This window comes from Callionymus lyra, chromosome 2 (genome assembly GCF_982586985.1).
Source record: "Callionymus lyra chromosome 2, fCalLyr1.hap1.1, whole genome shotgun sequence".
NCBI classification, from domain to species: Eukaryota; Metazoa; Chordata; class Actinopteri; order Syngnathiformes; family Callionymidae; genus Callionymus; species Callionymus lyra.
In genome coordinates this window covers 40,795,144-40,813,835 of record NC_141819.1, presented here as the reverse complement: position 1 = coordinate 40,813,835, position 18,692 = coordinate 40,795,144, and the positions used below count along the sequence as shown (strand labels likewise).

At 39.1% G+C, this 18,692-nt stretch overlaps 2 protein-coding genes and 1 long non-coding RNA gene across 5 annotated transcripts; 1 reads left to right on the top strand and 2 right to left on the bottom strand.

Annotated features, from left to right (window-relative positions):
- Nucleotides 1-159: 159 nt before the first annotated feature.
- On the top strand, nucleotides 160-10,065 carry cep135 (centrosomal protein 135). 2 transcript variants are annotated; one of them, XM_087785236.1, is made up of 26 exons: nucleotides 160-364; nucleotides 603-717; nucleotides 1,678-1,871; nucleotides 1,949-2,116; nucleotides 2,233-2,374; nucleotides 2,457-2,541; nucleotides 2,614-2,742; nucleotides 2,804-3,019; nucleotides 3,091-3,156; nucleotides 3,287-3,437; nucleotides 3,502-3,707; nucleotides 3,776-3,931; nucleotides 4,817-4,948; nucleotides 5,051-5,128; nucleotides 5,318-5,469; nucleotides 6,076-6,191; nucleotides 6,256-6,410; nucleotides 6,506-6,561; nucleotides 6,920-7,088; nucleotides 7,156-7,266; nucleotides 7,336-7,521; nucleotides 7,592-7,801; nucleotides 8,649-8,851; nucleotides 8,916-9,020; nucleotides 9,544-9,696; nucleotides 9,866-10,065. In XM_087785236.1, exons 2-26 carry the CDS (start codon nucleotides 605-607, stop codon nucleotides 9,888-9,890), a joined length of 3,477 nt encoding a protein of 1,158 aa, XP_087641362.1. In that variant the 5' UTR covers nucleotides 160-364; nucleotides 603-604; the 3' UTR covers nucleotides 9,891-10,065. The 2 variants fall into 2 exon arrangements, with proteins under 2 accessions (XP_087641362.1, XP_087641363.1); XM_087785237.1 differs by having other exon boundaries at nucleotides 578-717.
- Nucleotides 10,066-10,156: 91 nt separating this feature from the next.
- Nucleotides 10,157-13,482, bottom strand: chst14 (carbohydrate (N-acetylgalactosamine 4-0) sulfotransferase 14). The gene is made up of 2 exons (XM_087785244.1): nucleotides 12,997-13,482; nucleotides 10,157-11,261 (listed from the first exon to the last, which is right to left on the bottom strand). The coding sequence occupies exons 1-2, from the start codon at nucleotides 13,327-13,329 to the stop codon at nucleotides 10,434-10,436; spliced, it is 1,161 nt and encodes a 386-aa protein (XP_087641370.1). The 5' UTR covers nucleotides 13,330-13,482; the 3' UTR covers nucleotides 10,157-10,433.
- Nucleotides 13,483-14,958: 1,476 nt separating this feature from the next.
- LOC148087036 (uncharacterized) lies at nucleotides 14,959-16,576 on the bottom strand. 2 transcript variants are annotated; one of them, XR_015710552.1, is made up of 4 exons: nucleotides 16,177-16,576; nucleotides 15,875-16,086; nucleotides 15,648-15,749; nucleotides 14,959-15,042 (listed from the first exon to the last, which is right to left on the bottom strand). It is a non-coding gene; the product is annotated as an uncharacterized LOC148087036 (long non-coding RNA). The 2 variants fall into 2 exon arrangements; XR_015710551.1 differs by having other exon boundaries at nucleotides 15,648-16,086.
- Nucleotides 16,577-18,692: the final 2,116 nt, after the last annotated feature.

The following is an 18,692-nucleotide window of genomic DNA, read 5'->3' as shown; positions in this document are numbered from 1 at the left end:
CACACAACAGCTAATGTATAAAATGTGTCCCTTGAGAAAATGAAATTGCCCACTACTGTTCTAGTTCCTACGCTTGTGTCACCGCCCGCCCAGGTCGAACGGGAGACGCCGTACTTGTTACCAAGCGACCTGCTCCCCTTCACTTCCATGGTGACGGAGTCACTCCGGAGGATATCGGCGCTCTTTTCAAACGTCTCCGCGGAAACGTTTACCATTAACCTATAGTATGTCACGTTTTAGTGTTCACCTCGTCTGAACTATTATTTTACGCAACTAATGCGGACATATGTCTCCGAAAGAAAACCCCATGAAGTCTGTGATGCTGGTGAAGTAACATCGGAAAAGTAGCATTAGTCCTACGTAGGTGAGTTGAAGACCGTTATAACTTTTTATTTCATTTTTACGGAATCATTTAGGTTAGTATTGTACTGTATGTATAGTTTTGGTTTGTCTATAACGAATGTATCAGAGAAGTTGCTCGCTAGCTTCATGGCTATGTGTTGCTAGTAGCAAGCTATGTGCTAATGGAGTCACTGTGTTTCTTAAATATAGTTTGTTGTTTACATGGTGGTTACAGTCCAATGCTGTGCTTTGTTCCTGAGACATGAGTGGAAATGCCGAGAGGAGGTACGTCAACCTGAGGAAACGACTGGACCAGCTGGGCTACAAACAACCGCTGGCCATCGATTCGCTGCCACTGGTGGAGAAAGTGTTCAGGTGAACATGTAAAGCTACTTAAATACCTGTTGCCAACCGCTTGTCTTGTGTCTGAGTAGGTCAAATACTAAATAGTGTTTCGTGGGAGTAAAAGAAAAACAAGGGCCCATCCTAATGAGAAAGGAACCACGCCATTAACTACACTTTAATGCATCACTTCTGAACCCTGGTACTAGTACCATTGTGGCATCATCTCTTTACTGTATCCTTGATCCGTATGAAATAGTTTTGCATTGACATGTATTGCAAAACTGTAGAAACAAGGATGTTGTTTTGGTATTTAGTACTGGAGTTGCAGAATTTACAGACCACATGACTCTTAACAAAGTCCTTACTGCTTTACAAACATCATCTTATAAATATGCTGGATGACTGTATTTTCTTGTTCTCAGTCGTCACCTTGACTATTTCATTGAATCGATTTAATGGTAAATAAAAAGAAGAATCATTTTATTTGAAACACACTTTAGTGAACTGTAAAAAAAAAGAAGCTATGTTTAAAATATCTCTGCACACCCCTTCTATAAAGTGTTTTGTAATGTTTTTAATTTTGCTTTATTTTTTAATGATATTTCTTTCTTCTGTATTTGCAAATAATACCAAATATTAACTAAAATCGTGGTTGCCAGGTTCCTGTGGATTTTTGAAAAGTTTTAAAAGGCATTAAAGGGCAACTAATGTTTTAATTGAAGTTTCTATTAAATATATCTTAGACCTCTATTGTACTCATCGGTGTCTTTCAGTTTCAGTTTTCTCTTTTCATTTAAATGTTTATATTAGAAAATGTGCTTAAGCCCCGCCCACTGAAAGACAGTTTTTCTCTAGATTAAATACTGTTTATCATAACTATACCCACTCTGCACATTAGTTGCCCTTGAACACATTAAATCATACTTTACACACATCTGTAAGAAAATACATTGTTAAATCTGATATACAGTATTTGTTGTGTGATTGCAGCGATCTTGTCCACACCACTGAAAGCCTACGCAATGCAAAACAATCGGCGGGATCCTGGAATCCTGAAGAACAAAGTCAAAATGCAGATGTTCTGGAGCCGTTTAGGGCAGAGAACGCCAGACTGCTCAGAGAAAACAACGACTTGCACCTTAAACTACTCAGATTTAAGGAGGACAATGAGAAAACCATCAAAGGTACAATACCATACATGAGTGATGGGTTTATGTTCTCCTGTTGGATTTTATTACAATGACATGCATTTTTGTTTCAGAGCTCAAATCCCACATCCGAAAATTGGACCATGATTCATCTGACCTAAAGTTTTTAAACAATCAATATGCTCATAAAGTCAGATGTTTGGAAAAGGACACCAAAGCTAAAGCTGATCGCATCTTACAGCTTCAGGAGAAGAACTTGCAGGCTGTGGTGCAGACGCCAGGTGAAATTAAATCATTTTTTTTGTCCTTGAGGAATTCACAGAATGAATGAAAATGATCTGATTGCTTCCATAGTTGTTGTTTTTTTAACACCTTTTTTCCTTAAATACTTTTGAAGGTGGCAAAAAACGCAGCATCCCGTTTAGACGTCAAAGAATGCAGATAGATGAACTCGTTCCACCTCCTTCTACTTCATCATATCCTGTGCAACAGCCTGATGATCCGTATGTGGCTGACTTGCTGATGCTGGCGGATGGAAGGTTTGTGTCTGGTGTAATAAATAATTTGTATCCGTAATCAACATTTTGCTTTATATTTGTCTCCATCCCTGATTCCTTTTAGGATTGTTGAGCTTCAGGAAGACATCCTGAAGTTGAAATTAGACCTGGAAAGGGCTCAGGACTGTATACATCATCGAGACAATCAGGTATTTCACTTGTATTCAGTGTAATAAAGTTAATAATTAAAATTTAAATGTCATTTTTATTTCTGACTGGAGGTGGAGGAGCGCGAGAAGGAAATTGAGCGTCTGAACCATGCTCTCCATGGAGGACGACCTCAGGACGTGATTTCTCTCGAGGCTCAGAACTCAAGCAATGAGAAGATGATCGCTCACCTAAACCTCCAGGCGAGTATGACCAGCAGCCACAATAAGGCAACCAAACTGATGTTTGTTTCTGCTCCCACAGATGGAGTACCTCCAAGAGACCAACAGTACACTGGAGAAACAATTAGAACAACTGCGGCAGAAGAAAAGGAACAGTTTCACTGAAGTTGCTGATTTGTCTTTGAAGAACATGGAGCTTTGTGAAGAACTGACACAAATTGATCATCTTGCCAAGAGGCTGGAAATAGACAAAGAGAGGGCGCTGGAACAGGCGGATGTTGAATTGCAACAAGCGAAAGTGAGTTGAGTGTTGATCTCTAAATTCTTAATGAGATGCTTGATTAAGATTCGAACTATGTTAATTTACAGAGAGAAATTGAACAGCAGCTGGAAACCATCGAAGGCTTGGAGGATGTTGTCTGTAAAATGAGAAAAGTATGTATATAACGCAACAAAAGAATAGTAATGTTTCTGCTAAAATAGTCGCCTCAACATTTCGTTGAGCATTTTCTGCATGGACATTAAAGTAAGATACCTGTACTTCTTTACAATGTTTTTCATAAAGAGGCAGAAGGAACATGATGCTGAAAAAGACCAACTCAAAGTTCAACTGTTGGAGCTGAAAGAGCAGAATGAAAAAATGGAGGGACTGATCGGTTTCGTAGAAGAAGAAAAAAGCAGGCTGCAGGTTCAAATGGAGAAATTGATTGCAGCTGGTATGCAACAAACATTTCTGTTCGCTAAGCTAAGGTTTTTTAATAGTCTTTGCTTGTTTATAAGAGAATAACTTGGTTCGGGAGTTGGAGGCCATGCGATTGAACCATGGGGTTCAATGTCGTGAACGATCCCCATCTCGTGTGCAAGGATTCGTCAAGTGTTTAGAAGAAGAGAGGGATCATCACTACAAACAAAACAGAGGTGCAGGCAGCCAACACTCAAGCCATAGTCCCAGAAAAGGCAAGAGTCCGGGTTACAAAGGAGGCCAAGTAAGTGAAGATTCTGTTTTGTTGAAAGGGAGTTTAAACTATACTTTAAAATTTGTTTGAATTTCCAGGCCATTCACTCACCTCCAGAATACCTTCTTGTGCTGAAGGAAAGAGACAAGCTCAGGTCTGCCCTGAAGGACTTTGAGGAGGATATGGTGGACGTCCAAAGTACTGTCAAGGCCTTAACGGCTGAGAGAGACCGATATCGAGATTTGCTACAGCAGGTTTGTTAAAAGAATCCCTTTAATAGGTTTTGATCCTTAAAGTTCCACAGTATCAGCAAGAAAAGGTTTGTGAGACAATGGGTGTCCTCTAATTTGAAATTACTGTACAAACAAACATTTTATGTTATCTAAAAATCAGCGGTGCCATTTTGGGAGTTACGTCAGGTTGACTGACCTTCAGATAAAAAGAGTAAAATATATCATATAGAGTTTGTGTCTCCCTCATTTTCACTAGTTTACACTTTTATATTTTGAGTAAACTTGACAGAAATAATCAGAATCAGAATCAGAATCAGAAAACCTTTATTAGTCCCGCGAGGGGAAATTCGGTTTAACAGCAGCAAGAGAAATAAAAACACACAGAAATAAAAACGAGAAATAGAATAAAAGATAAATCTGCGCTATATAATATATACACAATCATATTTACATAAATAACAAGAGGTGCAGTTAAATAGTTATCTTGGTGTGTTCTTGTTGTGGAGTCTGATGGCAGCAGGGAGGAAAGACCTGCGGTACCTCTCCCTCACACACCGGGGATGGAGCATCCTATCACTGATGGAGCTCCTCAATGCCCTCAGTGTGTGCTGGAGAGGGTGAGACAAGTTCCTCCTCATGGAGCCCAGCTTGCTCCGCATCCTCCCTCCAGTCACTTCCTCCACAGGATCCAGGGGGCGCCCTAGGACAATGATTGACTAAGGGTCTTGATATGTCACAGGTCAACGTTGAATACAATTGCTTTTCAAAATTATGAAATTATTTATATATAAATGCCTCAGACTGGTGCCTGTCTGTGGAGAAGCTGTTGAGAAGTAACCAGAAATGAATCCTTTGCAACATCCACATTAAATAGGAAGTTAATAAATGGATATGTTTTTGTAATAGGCACAAACCAGACAGAACAGTAACCCTGTGGTGTTGAATGAGCTGTCCAAACTGACGGAGGACATCATAGAAGCAGAAAACAAAATAAAACTGCTTACGACCGAGCGAGACAGTTTGCTGGAGCGATTGAGGGTACAGCTGTAATTTCATTTTATCATTTTATCATGGTATTGTATTTAAATAATAACATTTTATGCTGACTGACTATATATTTTTTTATCCAATGATTTAAAGATGGCTCACACATCTGGTCGTACTGAGAGAGACGTGGAGGAGCCGAGGACCTGGGATTTGGAGAAAACAATTAAAAGAGTAAGTGATGGATTAAAATTCTAAAAGTGGGCTTAAAGGGGCAAATACATTACAACATATAACACAAAGGGGGGCAAATATCAAGCTAGAACAGATTTCCCATATAAGTAACACCACTATGACGAGCTCAACTTCTGAAGCATCTTTTGATTTTTCTGCACAAAAGCTAAGCATGTGTTTGTTTTGCAGTACGAGCAGGAGAGACTGGAACTGCAGGTCCATGTGGATCTACTGAAGGAGGGGAGGGAAGCGATGGAGGTGGAGCTGGATGTCAAGTCCACCGCACTTGTGCAGAATGCAGAGGAAACGGCTCGGCTGAAATCAGAGTGCAACACCTTAAGGTTTTTGTTTGTTTTCCAAATGTTGACTACATTCTGCACATTCATATTTTTCAAGCTAAAAGCTAAAAGGAATAGGCAGACAGATAGTTTTCGACTTTATTTAAGTACAAATGCTAATCGGAAAGTTTAACTTTCTTAAGTCTAACTGATACTGTATCTATTGAGGATAAGGTTCTGATTTTCAATAGTCTTGGATGCCGGTTAACCCTAATTTGGTGCTGATATTTATTTTCAGTAAAAGTAAAAGAATTAGAATTTTGTGCATTACAACATTTTTTTCATTTTTTTTTACCAAATGTGCTGCAAGCTTCCAAGCTCAGAAGCCTCTCTTATGATTAAATGATAACTCAATTACATGGCTGCTATGAACTTGTCTAAAGTAAATTAAGTTTTGCAAACTTCTATATAACTATACATGCAGATATGTTACTACTACATCCGCTTAGTTTATCTTCCTGAAGTTTTATTCGTGTATAAATAAATAAAAGAAAGTTTTCTCTTTCTCTCTTAAACTCTACAAGAGCGCTGCAACTTCTCTGATTGGCTGCCTGTGCCATGGCTCTTGTTTGTGTGAAACCAATCATTGTTCTCTTTGTAAATATTAAGGCTGCTCCAGGACCAGATGGAGCATTCGCTGTCTGATGTGCAACACAGACTGTCTGTGAGAATGAACGAGCTACATGTTGCTAACAAGCAGATTGACAAACTGGAAGAAAAAATAGGTGAATGTTTGAGACCTTAATCACACTTGGTTTTATAGTTTATAACCTAATTTGGTCCGACCAGGGGAGATGAATCAGCTGATCAGCAGGCACAAACAGGATGGGGTCGTTCTCCAGAAGTCCGTCTCCATCCTGGACAGAGAAAAAGATGCACTTCAAGACGATGTGGATCAGAAAACTGAAAATCTGGTTCATCTCAAGGAGGAGCTAAAAGAAAAGGTAACAGACCCAACATACATTAGAAATGAATTGGCTCTTGTCTGGTTTTAAATCGGTGTTAATGATGAAAACTTACAAAGACTTCATTTGTTCAGGAAAAATCCTTTGAAGACGTCAGACTCACTGTCACAAACTTGGACAACTCGCTCAGGTCAGTATTAAAAGTTATAGTGAAAATGTACTCTCAAGAAACGGTTCATTAAATTATAATATTAATATTACCGTTTGTATAAAAGCACCTTTCAGAGCACTCAAGGTCGCTTTACAGATGCTAAAGAAAACAATAAAATTACAGAATACAATACAACCATATAGTCGAAGGATGCTGCATCAAACCAGCACAGTAAAATAATATTTGTATAATTAAAACTGAATTAATTTATTTTCCAAGCTGAAAGTATACAAAAGTACAAACATATTTATGGCTTGAAAATTGATTTAATTTTTTCTTCATTTTATTAAAATGTTTGTTTCCATCACAAAACCTTTAATTAAGCACTCATTTGCAGGCAACTGCAGGGGGCGCTAATCGGCCGTGAAAGAGAAGTGTCAAGTCTCAGGATGCAGCTGGATTCTTGTCAGGAGGATTTGTCCAGATTTAAGAGAGATAAAGACGTCACCCTGAGAGAAAACAGACGACTACAAGACGACCTGGCCACCATGACCAGAGAGAACCAAGTCAGTGAGGAGTTCTGCAGTTTGTTACGAGTCGTCTTGTGTGTAACAGTGGAATGTTTCTGTTAAGACTGTGCATGCAGAAATGGAACAGGTCCTGCACGAAAAAGACAACATGAAACGAAAGGTCCATGCTTACATTTCAGAAGTATCAAAGGTTGAGCAGCTGATGGCCACAAAGGCAAGAATAAACACCAGTATCTTTTGGAAAATGTTAAGATTTAATAAACCTATGAGTGAATCATTTCAGGAGCAGGAGAACCGAGACTTATTGGATCGCTTCAGAGTAGCCCAGTGTGAGATGGAGGAGCGCCAGCAGAAGATTCTGAAGTCTGAAGATTTCACCAACTCTGTTCGCATGGAGCTCCACGCTTCAGACTCTGAACGCAGACGTCTTCACGAGACTGCGAGCAGGCAAGAGATGGAGATCCAGCACGTAAGACAAAATCAGAAATCCTCATTATGGAAGGAATGATTTTGAAATATTGACTCTAGTGTTTCTCAAGCATGTGGAGGCTCTTCGGGCTTATGAGACACAAGTGTCGTCGCTGGTTCGTGGCATGTCAAGACTGGAGCAGGAGCTGGAAAAGGTCAAGGAGGAGAAGATGGCTCTGCTGGATGACTTGGCCTCTATCAGGGAGCTTTGTGTCAAACTAGACTCTGGGAAGGAAGCGATCGCACGGCAGCTCACAGCCAACAGCATGGAGCTGGAAAGGGTGAGACAAGTGGGCTTTAAAAGTCGGATGCATCATTTATATGATTCATTATCATTTAAATGGTTCATTTTAACATATTGCATTGCTCGATTGGCTGAAAGATATTGTCTGGTGGCACTAATACGCCAACATTTTTATACCAATATGGAAGCCTAGAAATTAGAAAACATTGAACTTGGAAAATTATTGAATTAAGACTACTGAACTGTAATAAAACTATCATTTTGAAAACTTAATTTGATTTTGATGCTTAAATAAAACATTTAAATTAAAACTTTTAAAGTTACAACATTTGAGATGCTAAATGCAACCATTCAATATTCTGATTAGTACACTTCCATATCAATGCAAAATAAAAATGAAACTTTTTTTATTCATTAAAGTTACAATTATCTGATGTTAAACTGTCAGTAGGGATGATGTACCAATACTTTATGACGCTATCAGATCTGACATAGACTGAAAGGCAACCCAGATTTTGGCCTTTTTTTTTTAATCCAGTGTAAACCTCCCTGATTAACTTTAGCCAAACATATAATGACAGAACATCAAATGTGTTACTATGGAAAAAGGTTAAAACTTGAGTTGTTTAGAATAATAACTTCTTTGGGCACTGCTTATCCGATATATATATGACACCAGTGCTTAAAGACTCTTCAATACCCATATTTAAAAATAACTTTTTTTTAAATGTATACTAACTGTAAATAACTGATCTGTGCGGCTGATAATTACAAATTTCACCACTGTAATATTAAGATTTATTTTATATTTAACGGTTAGCAGAACTCATGGAATTCACTAAACAAATTCAGATGATTCAGTTCTGCTTCCTGGTGATTTCCAGTTGACGGGGGAGATTGAAGACCTGCACTCAGAGACGGAGCTGCTGAAGAAGCAGTTGGCCAGTGAAAGGCTAACAGTGAGGAACCTGGAAACACTTCTGTCTTCCAACCGCCAAAAGGAATTCCAGTCTCACCTGAACGCTGCAGAGAAAGAGTCGGAGTCGAAGCTTCAGCAAGACAGACTGGCTTTAGCCAACAGTAAAATGTGAGAACACTTGAAGAGTGTATTTAAGAGCATAGAAGGGATATTAACTGATCTATTATCACAGTGCCGAGTACGAGAGGGACGTGTCAAACCTTCGAGGCAAGGTCTCGGACCTTGAGACGGAGATGGACGCTATGAAAAGGCAACTGATCAGTGAACGATTTGAACGGTAATCTTCTTTGTATCTCTTGTCAGTGACAAGTTCTTTGACATTCAATCATGAAAAAAGTCCCATAAGTAACGTTATAATACTCTGATTGAGAAAAATTAAGCTACTTTTTAGTAGGTGTAATTTACCTTATATGATAAATAATATTGTTATAGAATGATTTTAACGCGACTAGAAAAGAAGCTATTGAAGTTACAGAATTTTAACACCCATATCTATGAAAACAAGATAAAGCCGGATTAATCAAGTTGTAAAAGATCAATTAATTGTGAAGATATTTATTTGTAATATTTAGTAGGTGCTGACGTGGAAACTTCTTGTTTAGACTTGTGCAGTGTGTTATTGGTTTTCCAGTTTCCAAATCTTGTTTAAACATGAGACCTCCAAGTGAGAAGTCGTTGTCGAAGGCAGATTACTGGTTACACGCCTGCGTCCTTTTGTTTCACCGTCAGAGCAGGGCCATCAGTGTTAAACACACTTCATGTCACGTCTAACAAATGCACGGGTGTCTCTCTGACTGCAGCGAGAGGACCGTTCAGGAAATGCGAAAACAGGGCGCTTCTTTCTCATCGCAAAGCGCCTCATCTTTGAACACGTCGGGCAGCTCTCAAGACGTCTCCACCAACCAGGCAAACGTACAACCACAGGACCGCTCCGATGGAAAATCAGCTGACAAGTAAGACCCACTCTCACTATTAAGCTCATTATATTCCCAGTGGCCTTGTTGAACTCGATTTTCCTCTAAAACTATTTTAGACAGAGTAACTTTTAATGAAATCTCAAAAGAGCAATTGTAGCTATTTTAAATTCTTTGACGTCTCAAAATGCGTTTTGTCTGTCCTCAGAAGTGTGAGCTTCAAGGATCAATGACTAATGAAAAGTGTTGGTGAGTCAACCCTCTAAGTGCCAACATGAACCAGGAAACGTCTTCCATGTGTGGGAGTCTTTCTCACTCTGATGAATTCCTTTGACTGTTTTTTATCTCTGACTTGCGTGTTGTTTTTATTATTAAATTATTGCTTAAATAAAATGAAAAAGAAACTTCCTGGAAACCAGTTTCATTTAATTGTTTGGTCAGAACTTTGAGTCCTCAGTAACAGAAATGTGTTGACTGTATATAAAAAATGCATTGATTTTAAGAAGCACTACATTGAAGTGATGTGTTGATGAGTCTTCATGAAGCGGCTGATGTCGTATCATGATGCATTGTCTTAACTTTTAAGGCCACTAGATGTCACTCTTAGTTTGAAATGATGCCAGGATTCCTTTAATTAGTAGATCAGAGACAAATATTATAAAGCAGATACCATAGGTACTGTATCATGATACCTCATCAAGTGTTTCGTGAGGCATCGTCAACACATCACTGCTGAATTGTTTTGGGTGTCCAAAGGTACAAGATGAATTTCACATTCAATGGCGGCAGTGCTCAGTGGTTGTATTGGGCAGGGAGTAGGTGAAGAGGGAAAAGTCTAGGATGTATTTGGGCAGCAGTTCTCTCAGCAGCTTCTGTGGTAGACTGCAGAGGTAGTAGTGTAGCGTCTCCGACGTGACGGGTTTGTACCAAGATTGCCTCTCTGGGAAGTGCAGGTCTGGCGGCGCTCCTATTTTCTCCAGCAAATACTCCGAGTCTCTCTCCAGGTGCTCGTAATATCCAATAAAGTCGTAAGAGATGGCGCAGGGTTGGCACAAGTTGTAGACGGGCATCCAGTGCTCGTTCATGCGCTCCACGTCTTCGTCCAGCAGGTAACGAACGAACTCGGGGAAGGTCACGTCGTCTCCGTTGAGCAGCGAGTGTTTGTTGGCCTTTTTCCTGTAGCGCTTGATGATCTCCACGCCGTATTTCTTCTTGTACGACTCGATCTCCCCGAACTTGTTCCTGTACGCCGAGAGGAGGCGCTCCATTGGCTCTCGCACAAACATGAACTTGAAGTAGTGCTTGAGACGGTAGCGGATCGCGTCCGGCTTCATGGAGGATAAGAACTGCAGGTCACTGCGGTGGTTCATCTTGATGTTGACCTGCACGTTCTTCAGGGTTCCACTCAGGACCTTCATGACCCGCTTCCAGTTGGAGCAGGCCACTTTGGGGACGTAGCAGTAGAGGAAGCGGTACTCGTCGTTGACCAGGACGTGCTGCAGCACCGTCTTCCTCTGCAGCGGAGTCAGGGACCAGATGTTGTGAGGCATGTTCTTTTGGCTGCACATGGTCCTGATGGTTCGGTTACGGATCTCCTGGACGATCTGGAAATTCAATGGTGGTTAATAATTAACAATAATGGATAGTAACCAACAATATTGACTCAATTTAGAGTGCCTTAAACACAACATTGCTGTTTAAATATTGTGTTATTTCTACTTTTTTATCATATTTTTTTTTAAATCATCAAGGACACCTGTCAGACTCAAAACCTGAAAATCCTTTTATGTGGCCTGCTGGATGGTTGGCTCAAAATCCTATTGGATAAATGTTCATGCAAATAACCTGTAACAGTGCTAGTGTTCAAGATAAAATCCTTATCTTGGAGAGATTATGAATGTCAACAATTATACAGCCATTTGCAGAAAGACTTGAACTTTTGTTGATAGACTTTTACGGGAGAGTTTGATGAAGGAGGATAAAAACAGAGATAATTGAGATGGATTGACTCATACTTGCTGGTACAGTTACAGTTAAATTTACATGTTGTTCTGCTCCCAACTTCGACTCAAGGGCCGAGGGCCAAATCCGGCCTGCCATGTCATTTTATGTGGCCCGCTGGATGGTGGTCTTAAAATGGTCACCATCAGGAGCAATCAGGGTGAAGTGTCCCTGAGCAAGACACTTCTCCCTGATTGCTCCTGATGGTGAACTTGGCGCAAGTGTGCAGCCTACTCTCATCAGTATGTGTGAATGGTTGAATTTCCCCTCGCGGGACTAATAAGGGATTCTAAAAAAAAAAATTAAAAAAAAATCAAAAAAAAATCAAAAAAAAATCAAAAAAATCAAAGGATAAATATTTTTATTGTGACTTCAAAACACCAGCGTTTAAAAATATATGATGTATATTACTTTCCCGAAAAGGAAAGTTTAATTGGCAAAAGTGACTTGAACGTGTACTAGATCTGAGTTCTTATACTTTTAAATACATTAAAACACATTTCACAGAAACGGACCGGACATAAATAAAACTGGTTTCATATAATCAGCCAACAGTCCAACTTCTGCTCAAAGTCTACCTAACTGTACAAACAAAATACCTGCAAAAAACAAACCATTGAACTAAACTTTGAGTTGATGTTGCTTACTGCAGTGAATCCCCCTCCTTTTTAACACATTTTTGTGGCAAGACATGAAAGTTCTTGTGAACCCATTGTCGTGAGCAGTTTTATAACGATGTTTGTGTCTACTTTCACCACCACAAATATTTCCTACAGGGTTCTTTTGTCTTTCAACAAGTCTGATCTCAACATATGATCCTTGAATCCCTTTGCTTTTCATTTGAGGCCAAATTTAATGTGAAATATTCTATACATATTTTTATCAAGTCTACTTAAGTATAGTAAGTATACTAAGGTGCATGTACCACTGAAAGTACACTAAATTGAAACATTTCAAGTATACTAGTATTTCTATACTACCAGTGTACTAGTCATACCCACAGAGTTAGTTACACCTAACGTACACTATTCTCAATACTATCAATATAGGTATATACTTCTAGTACATATTTGGTAATATGCACTACATTTAATAGACTCTGACCAATACTCGACCATACTGAATGTACACATACTACCTGCTATGAACTTGACCTTCAGCACTACATGATCGTACATATATCGATGTATAATGGAGGTAAAACTACAAAACAAATGTGTGTATCTATTAATGACAACAAAAATATTCTACCATTAATCTCCCCCTTTTAAGTATACGTATAGAACACTTGAATACATTTCTGGTTCTTGGTTCTTGTTTTGAACATGTTAAACTGACCTGGGACTCCACGTCCACATCTGCCCGGCTCTGCTTGCCTGCCTGGCGGATGAAATCGGAGCGCCTGGCGTCCCCCCGGGGTGGAGGCGTCTCCATGCTGCTGAGCATTCCTTTCTCGATCATGAGCAACAGGCCTCCGGATGCCACGATCACCAGGAACGTGAGCACCGAGGGCAGCACGGCGGAGCTCCGGCGGACCGAGGAGGTGGCGGTCGGTCGAAAGTTGACCAGGGTGGCGCTGCGGACCCCCATCGCCCGCTTCGTGTTGTCCTGCCTGCGGGGAGACGAGCCGAGCCTCACCTGCTCGCTTCCCGATCGCGGTTTAAACTTCATTTAGATTTTTTTTTGAAACGACAAAACCGCTATAAAGAAAGTTAAATCACGCGCTGCTTTCCATGCTGCGGTTTAAAAAGCCGCTCCAGTGTCAGCGCGAGAGCTCCGCACACATCACCGAGTCACGCGCAGCTTCACAGACTTTTCTCAAACTTTAACTCTCGGCCAGCGGTTTTTACTATTGGTGACGTCATCGTGCGCCGTCTTCAAGTTTCCGTTTTTTTCTTGGTGAAGTTAGATTAGTAACACACGGTTTCCGGTACACTTTCATAACAAAAACAGGCTCTTGCAAAGCGATGAGCAGTTATATTTTGTATACCTCTAAAAAAGAAAAACGCTCAGCAAAAAGTGGTATACTTGAAGTTTATTTTATCAAGTATTCTTAAGTCATATACATTATATACTTTTTTTGAAACATTTAATAGTGTATGTACTAGGTATGCAAATAGAGTCTGTAGTTTATTTTACAGAAGTATACTTAAAGTATACTATTATTTATACTACCGATAGAGATAGAACTTTATTGATCCCTCATGACCCTGGTCTCGAAAAGCGCTATATAAATAAATATTACTTACTTACTATGTACATAATTCCAATTTTTTGGTATAATGCACCCTGTTATGTAGTATTCATTTAGTAAATTAGTAAGTTTCTCAAGCATATACTCTGACCAGTACTCCACTATATTTCAATCGTAGACTCTGACGTTTAGACATGCATAATTTTTTTTTTTTTTTATCAATAAATAAGACAAGTTGAATGTTTCTACTTTTTGTTTGTATATTTTTAAGGTACATGAAGATAATGCAAATGACAAGACATACTATTTGAAATAAACCCGTACTTCAGCACTACATGATCGTACACATGTGTATTGATAATGGAGGCAGTACCTCATAGCAAATGTTTGTATCTCACAATAACAACAAGAGTCAGTTTTCTGGCACCGATCACCCACTCCCATAATCCTTTGCACAGTCCACTTCTGGATTACACAGTTGCCCAAAGAAAGTAAACAGTATTTGAAGTACATTTCATAAGGTGTAACATTTTAAGATGCAGTATGTCAAAAGTATTCTTTCAAGTATACAACTTAAATTTTAGTATAAAATAAGTATACTTATAGTTCACTGGAATATACTTGTAATTACTAAGGAATGTCAAAAGAAGACTTCCAGAATACTACTTTAAAAAGTAAACTTAAAGTATATTCAGTTTTATTATAAAATAAGTACTGCATACTCATAGTACACTTTAATGCAAACTTCAAGGCATATTTAACGGTTCTAACAAGTTAGCTTCTTTTTTTAAGACATTGCTTCATTTCCGTCAATGTTTTCCACTTTATCAGCAAATGTAGGCACAGAACCTCCTTTAAAGCCGTGCTCTGTGTGAAGAAAGCTGATTTATAGCAAAGTCTTGGGTAGTTTATTGGCCCAATTTTCTAGGCGTTAAATCCTATTAAGTGTTATAAAGGAGCACAATGGTTGAGTCAACACTAATCTAAATTCCTCGGAGCAGTTCACTATAAAGGTGTGACGTGCAAAGTCAAGTTTGTGTTCATGCCGTTATAGAAACAGATCACAGTTTTACTTTTTATGTTTTATTTTTGTTCTTTCTTGTTTTCAGGTTTTACCATGTTGCTCACTCCAGATGAGTCATTTGGGTCTTGAAATATGCAGAGTCATCAGAAGACACTGAGCAGCACGTCTTAAATGAAAGAAATGGAAAAATTACACAACTTGCAAATACATTTTTACTTTTTAAAAACAATTTAAAAAGAAAGACTTCTTATGTAGTACCGTTAAGTAAGTTATCTGGTGGGTAGAAGACATTTGGAAAACCCAGACTCCTCGACTCCTTAACAAATGTCTAGTTTTTCATAAACATGTAATTATTCACGTTCCAAGCTGCAAAATGACTTCTTTGTGGGTAAACAGCATAAGATGTAAAATATAAAATCTGGATCTGTTTCTATACATTCTGTGAAACGTTGAGGTTATTTCTACTGCCAAATGATTGACATGTATAAGTATCTGAATTATTTTGGCACAACCTAATTTACTACAGACTTTTTATAACTAAAAATGAAAATGGCATACGGTGTGACTATTTTTGGGTAGTATGTAACTATACAAATAAATAACTATACAATATATATCTATAGAAAATAAATGTATAAAAACATAGCAGTGTTGGGTAAAAGGGATATAAGTAAGTTTGAAAAGAACAACATTTTATTTACCAAATACAATAACATAAGAGGGTTTAATAGGATATCATGTTATTTTCTTGAAGTATTTATTAATCCCCACCAGTGTGTTCCATCCGTTATGTCTGGTCCAAGATGGCACAGTGTCGCCATCTGGTATCGGAAGTGTCTGTATTCCTCATAGGACTCCATACAGGTTAAGGCACTATACAGAAAGTGATCATAATCACAATAGGTCAATAATAAAAAGGTGTTTTTTGAATTGAAAACTTGCATATGATGGTGATTGTGAGAAAGGAATCATATTAAGAGAAGATACTTTTAACCAACCTTGGAGGCATCTGACAAACAGTGAATTGCTGAACATACAGCTTTTAGTGATGCACCACACTCAAGCTGAAGGCGACAAACCAGGTCCAGCAGTGTCATGGAGATGGCAGTTTGTGGATGCTTCACTGTTGCTGGCCAAAGGCCATAGCGTACAAGTGATGCAACCTCCAATTTACAGTGGCAGAACTGAATCCAAACATCATGAAGCCTTCCTACAATTCACAACAGAATAGCTGTTAAATGTTGTACTTTACAATTGTGCAGGATGGATGTGATTGTTTCTGATATACTGTAATACTTACCTTGCTGATCAAACACATTTATTTGACGTTCATAGGATGTTCCACACTGGTGGCCATCTTTCCTTCTCCAGTGCCACTGAAAGCCTACTGGAACTTTCTGGTGAAATTCACCATCCTTAAATATAAAGATGAAATTATAAACTTTATCGTGCACAGTACAAAAAAACAAGAATAGGTGCCCACAAGATAGAGGTTATAAACAGAGTACATTGAAGTTAATTTGGCATCAATATCATACTGTAAGCCTCATATACAATTCTGTACTCTCTGTACTTCTCTACACTCTATTTTTTTGGAAAACTGAAAATACACTGTTAGAGAAATACAGAAGAAAAAGTGTTTAGTAACACAAACCTCCCACTTTTCAAGACCATGCACTGCAGCAGAGCCTTGATGTACAGTTTTGACACAGCCTTCACAGTAGTAACATTCATTGCTACAGTCATTGCATCGCCAGATGTCAGTGTCACCGGTGAGGGAAACGCTACAAACTGCGCAGGGTGCCTTTTCTGAGGGACAGAAAAGCTCCAAACTCACACCAAGGAGTATATCCCTTGTCCTGGCACAAGCTTCCGCCGTACCCTGCTTCTTGCTGGTGCTGGTACCCCCTACAGGTTCATCAGCTGCAAGTGGCAAGGTGCAAGCTGCTGATGGTGGAGCTGATAAGCAGGACCTTTCTGCCAGTTGGTTTGAGGGCAAGGGGGTCCTCGCGTTCAAATACCCTGGACACTGTTGCCCTTCCTCTTGTTGGTATATTTTTGACTGTAATGTACGGTCTCACTCTCTTGATTCTCACCATGTTCATCTATTCAAATTCAAAAAAGAAAGAAAGAAGAATAAACAGGATTAATCTGACGACATAGAAAAATAACGCTCAAGCATTAGACCTACGTAAAAGCAGTTGCTAAAAGTTGTACTAAAACATATTTGCATATTAATAAATGGGGGAGGGGCACTGTATTCCAAGTAGATCATATCATATTCATTTCAGCTAGTTTGTGCTGGAAACTATTGTGTGTGTGTACCTTGAATCTGGTATAAAGTCTATCTATGCTTTACATAAATTGAATTGAATTGTCAGTGCAATTCCATCAATTGGGCTAATATTTGTAAACTTTCAGTCTGACCTATTTGTTTGTATTACTCACACGTCAGAAATAACACGCATTACTGATGTCATGATTGCAACTGTCACTTTTCCCCTTAGTTATCTTTTTTTTTATCACGTTATTAACTGAAGAACACCAAATACACACCTGCATTCAACGCGCCTCCTCTCGAAGAGTTTCTTGTTCGTCTTTTTTCCAGTTTTACAGCAGGCATCACCTACAGGTGAAACAGCGCCACTCCTGTCCTGGAGTGCGAGGCTCACCCCCGAAATTGATCCAAAGATACTAAACCGTCTTTGATCGAACCAAACTAAATGAACGGAGGAAGAAAACGGAATTCCCTTATACAAGTAAAATACATCCATGGTCCCGTGTCTTTGAGACGCTTAAACAATTTGCCCACAGGCTGTTTCCCGGTACTTCCGTATCCTTTCGTGTTTTTCCGTATCTTTCCGGTTTGCGTCCAAGAAAGATAAAGTTATCTGTCTTTAAACGGAATAAATAAAATGTTATCGTATTTTTTAGCAGTTATGTACATAAATGCAAATAAGGGCGGCGGTCAGCGCATCGGCCATGGTTGTCGTTTTGCCTCCAGGGATGCGGGATCGCAACCCGCTCGAGACAATATATATTTTTTATTAATTTAGTTTATTTTCGGGTGGCGGCCCCGTCTGTGGTTCAGGTATTAATATTCTAGCTAAATAAAAAAGGGGGGCGGGGGAGTGTTGGCTCCTCAACAAACCTAATGTCCCTACTGGGCATTAATAACATTGGGTCAACCAGATGAATAGCTGATAACAGCCTATTCTACATGCTCGTAGGTAGAATAGGGCCCTACTGGCCCATATGAATGGGATGATAATATCAGGATTTGCGCCTATTCAATGGTATGACAGAAGTCGAATCGGGTGCACCACCAGACCCTGTTGTTTCCAATTAACTAAATGTACAAAGCATTTTTTAAAGATGATCACAATAGGGAGGGACAAGTGTTAATATAAACATGTCTTAATGTCAATCACACAAGACTGAAGCCTATCCTAGTATATTCGGGAGAAAGGCGGGGGACACCCTGGACAGAATGGCAGTCTTTCACGGGGCACACAAAGATACACAACCATTCAGACACACACTCATACCTATAGACAATTCCCCCAAGTTTCCAATCAACCTCTGTATGTTTTTGGACTGTGGGAGGAAACCGGAGTCCCCGGAGTAAGCTAACGCAACATACAAACATACAAACTCCACACAGAACTACAGCTTATTTGTAAAGTGAAATAAAAAATTGAGTTTAATTGAATTCCGATGCAGACCATTTTCATGTTATTGTATTAGGTTAGCTGAGTTTGAATATATATATATATATATATATATATATATATATATATATATATATATATATAT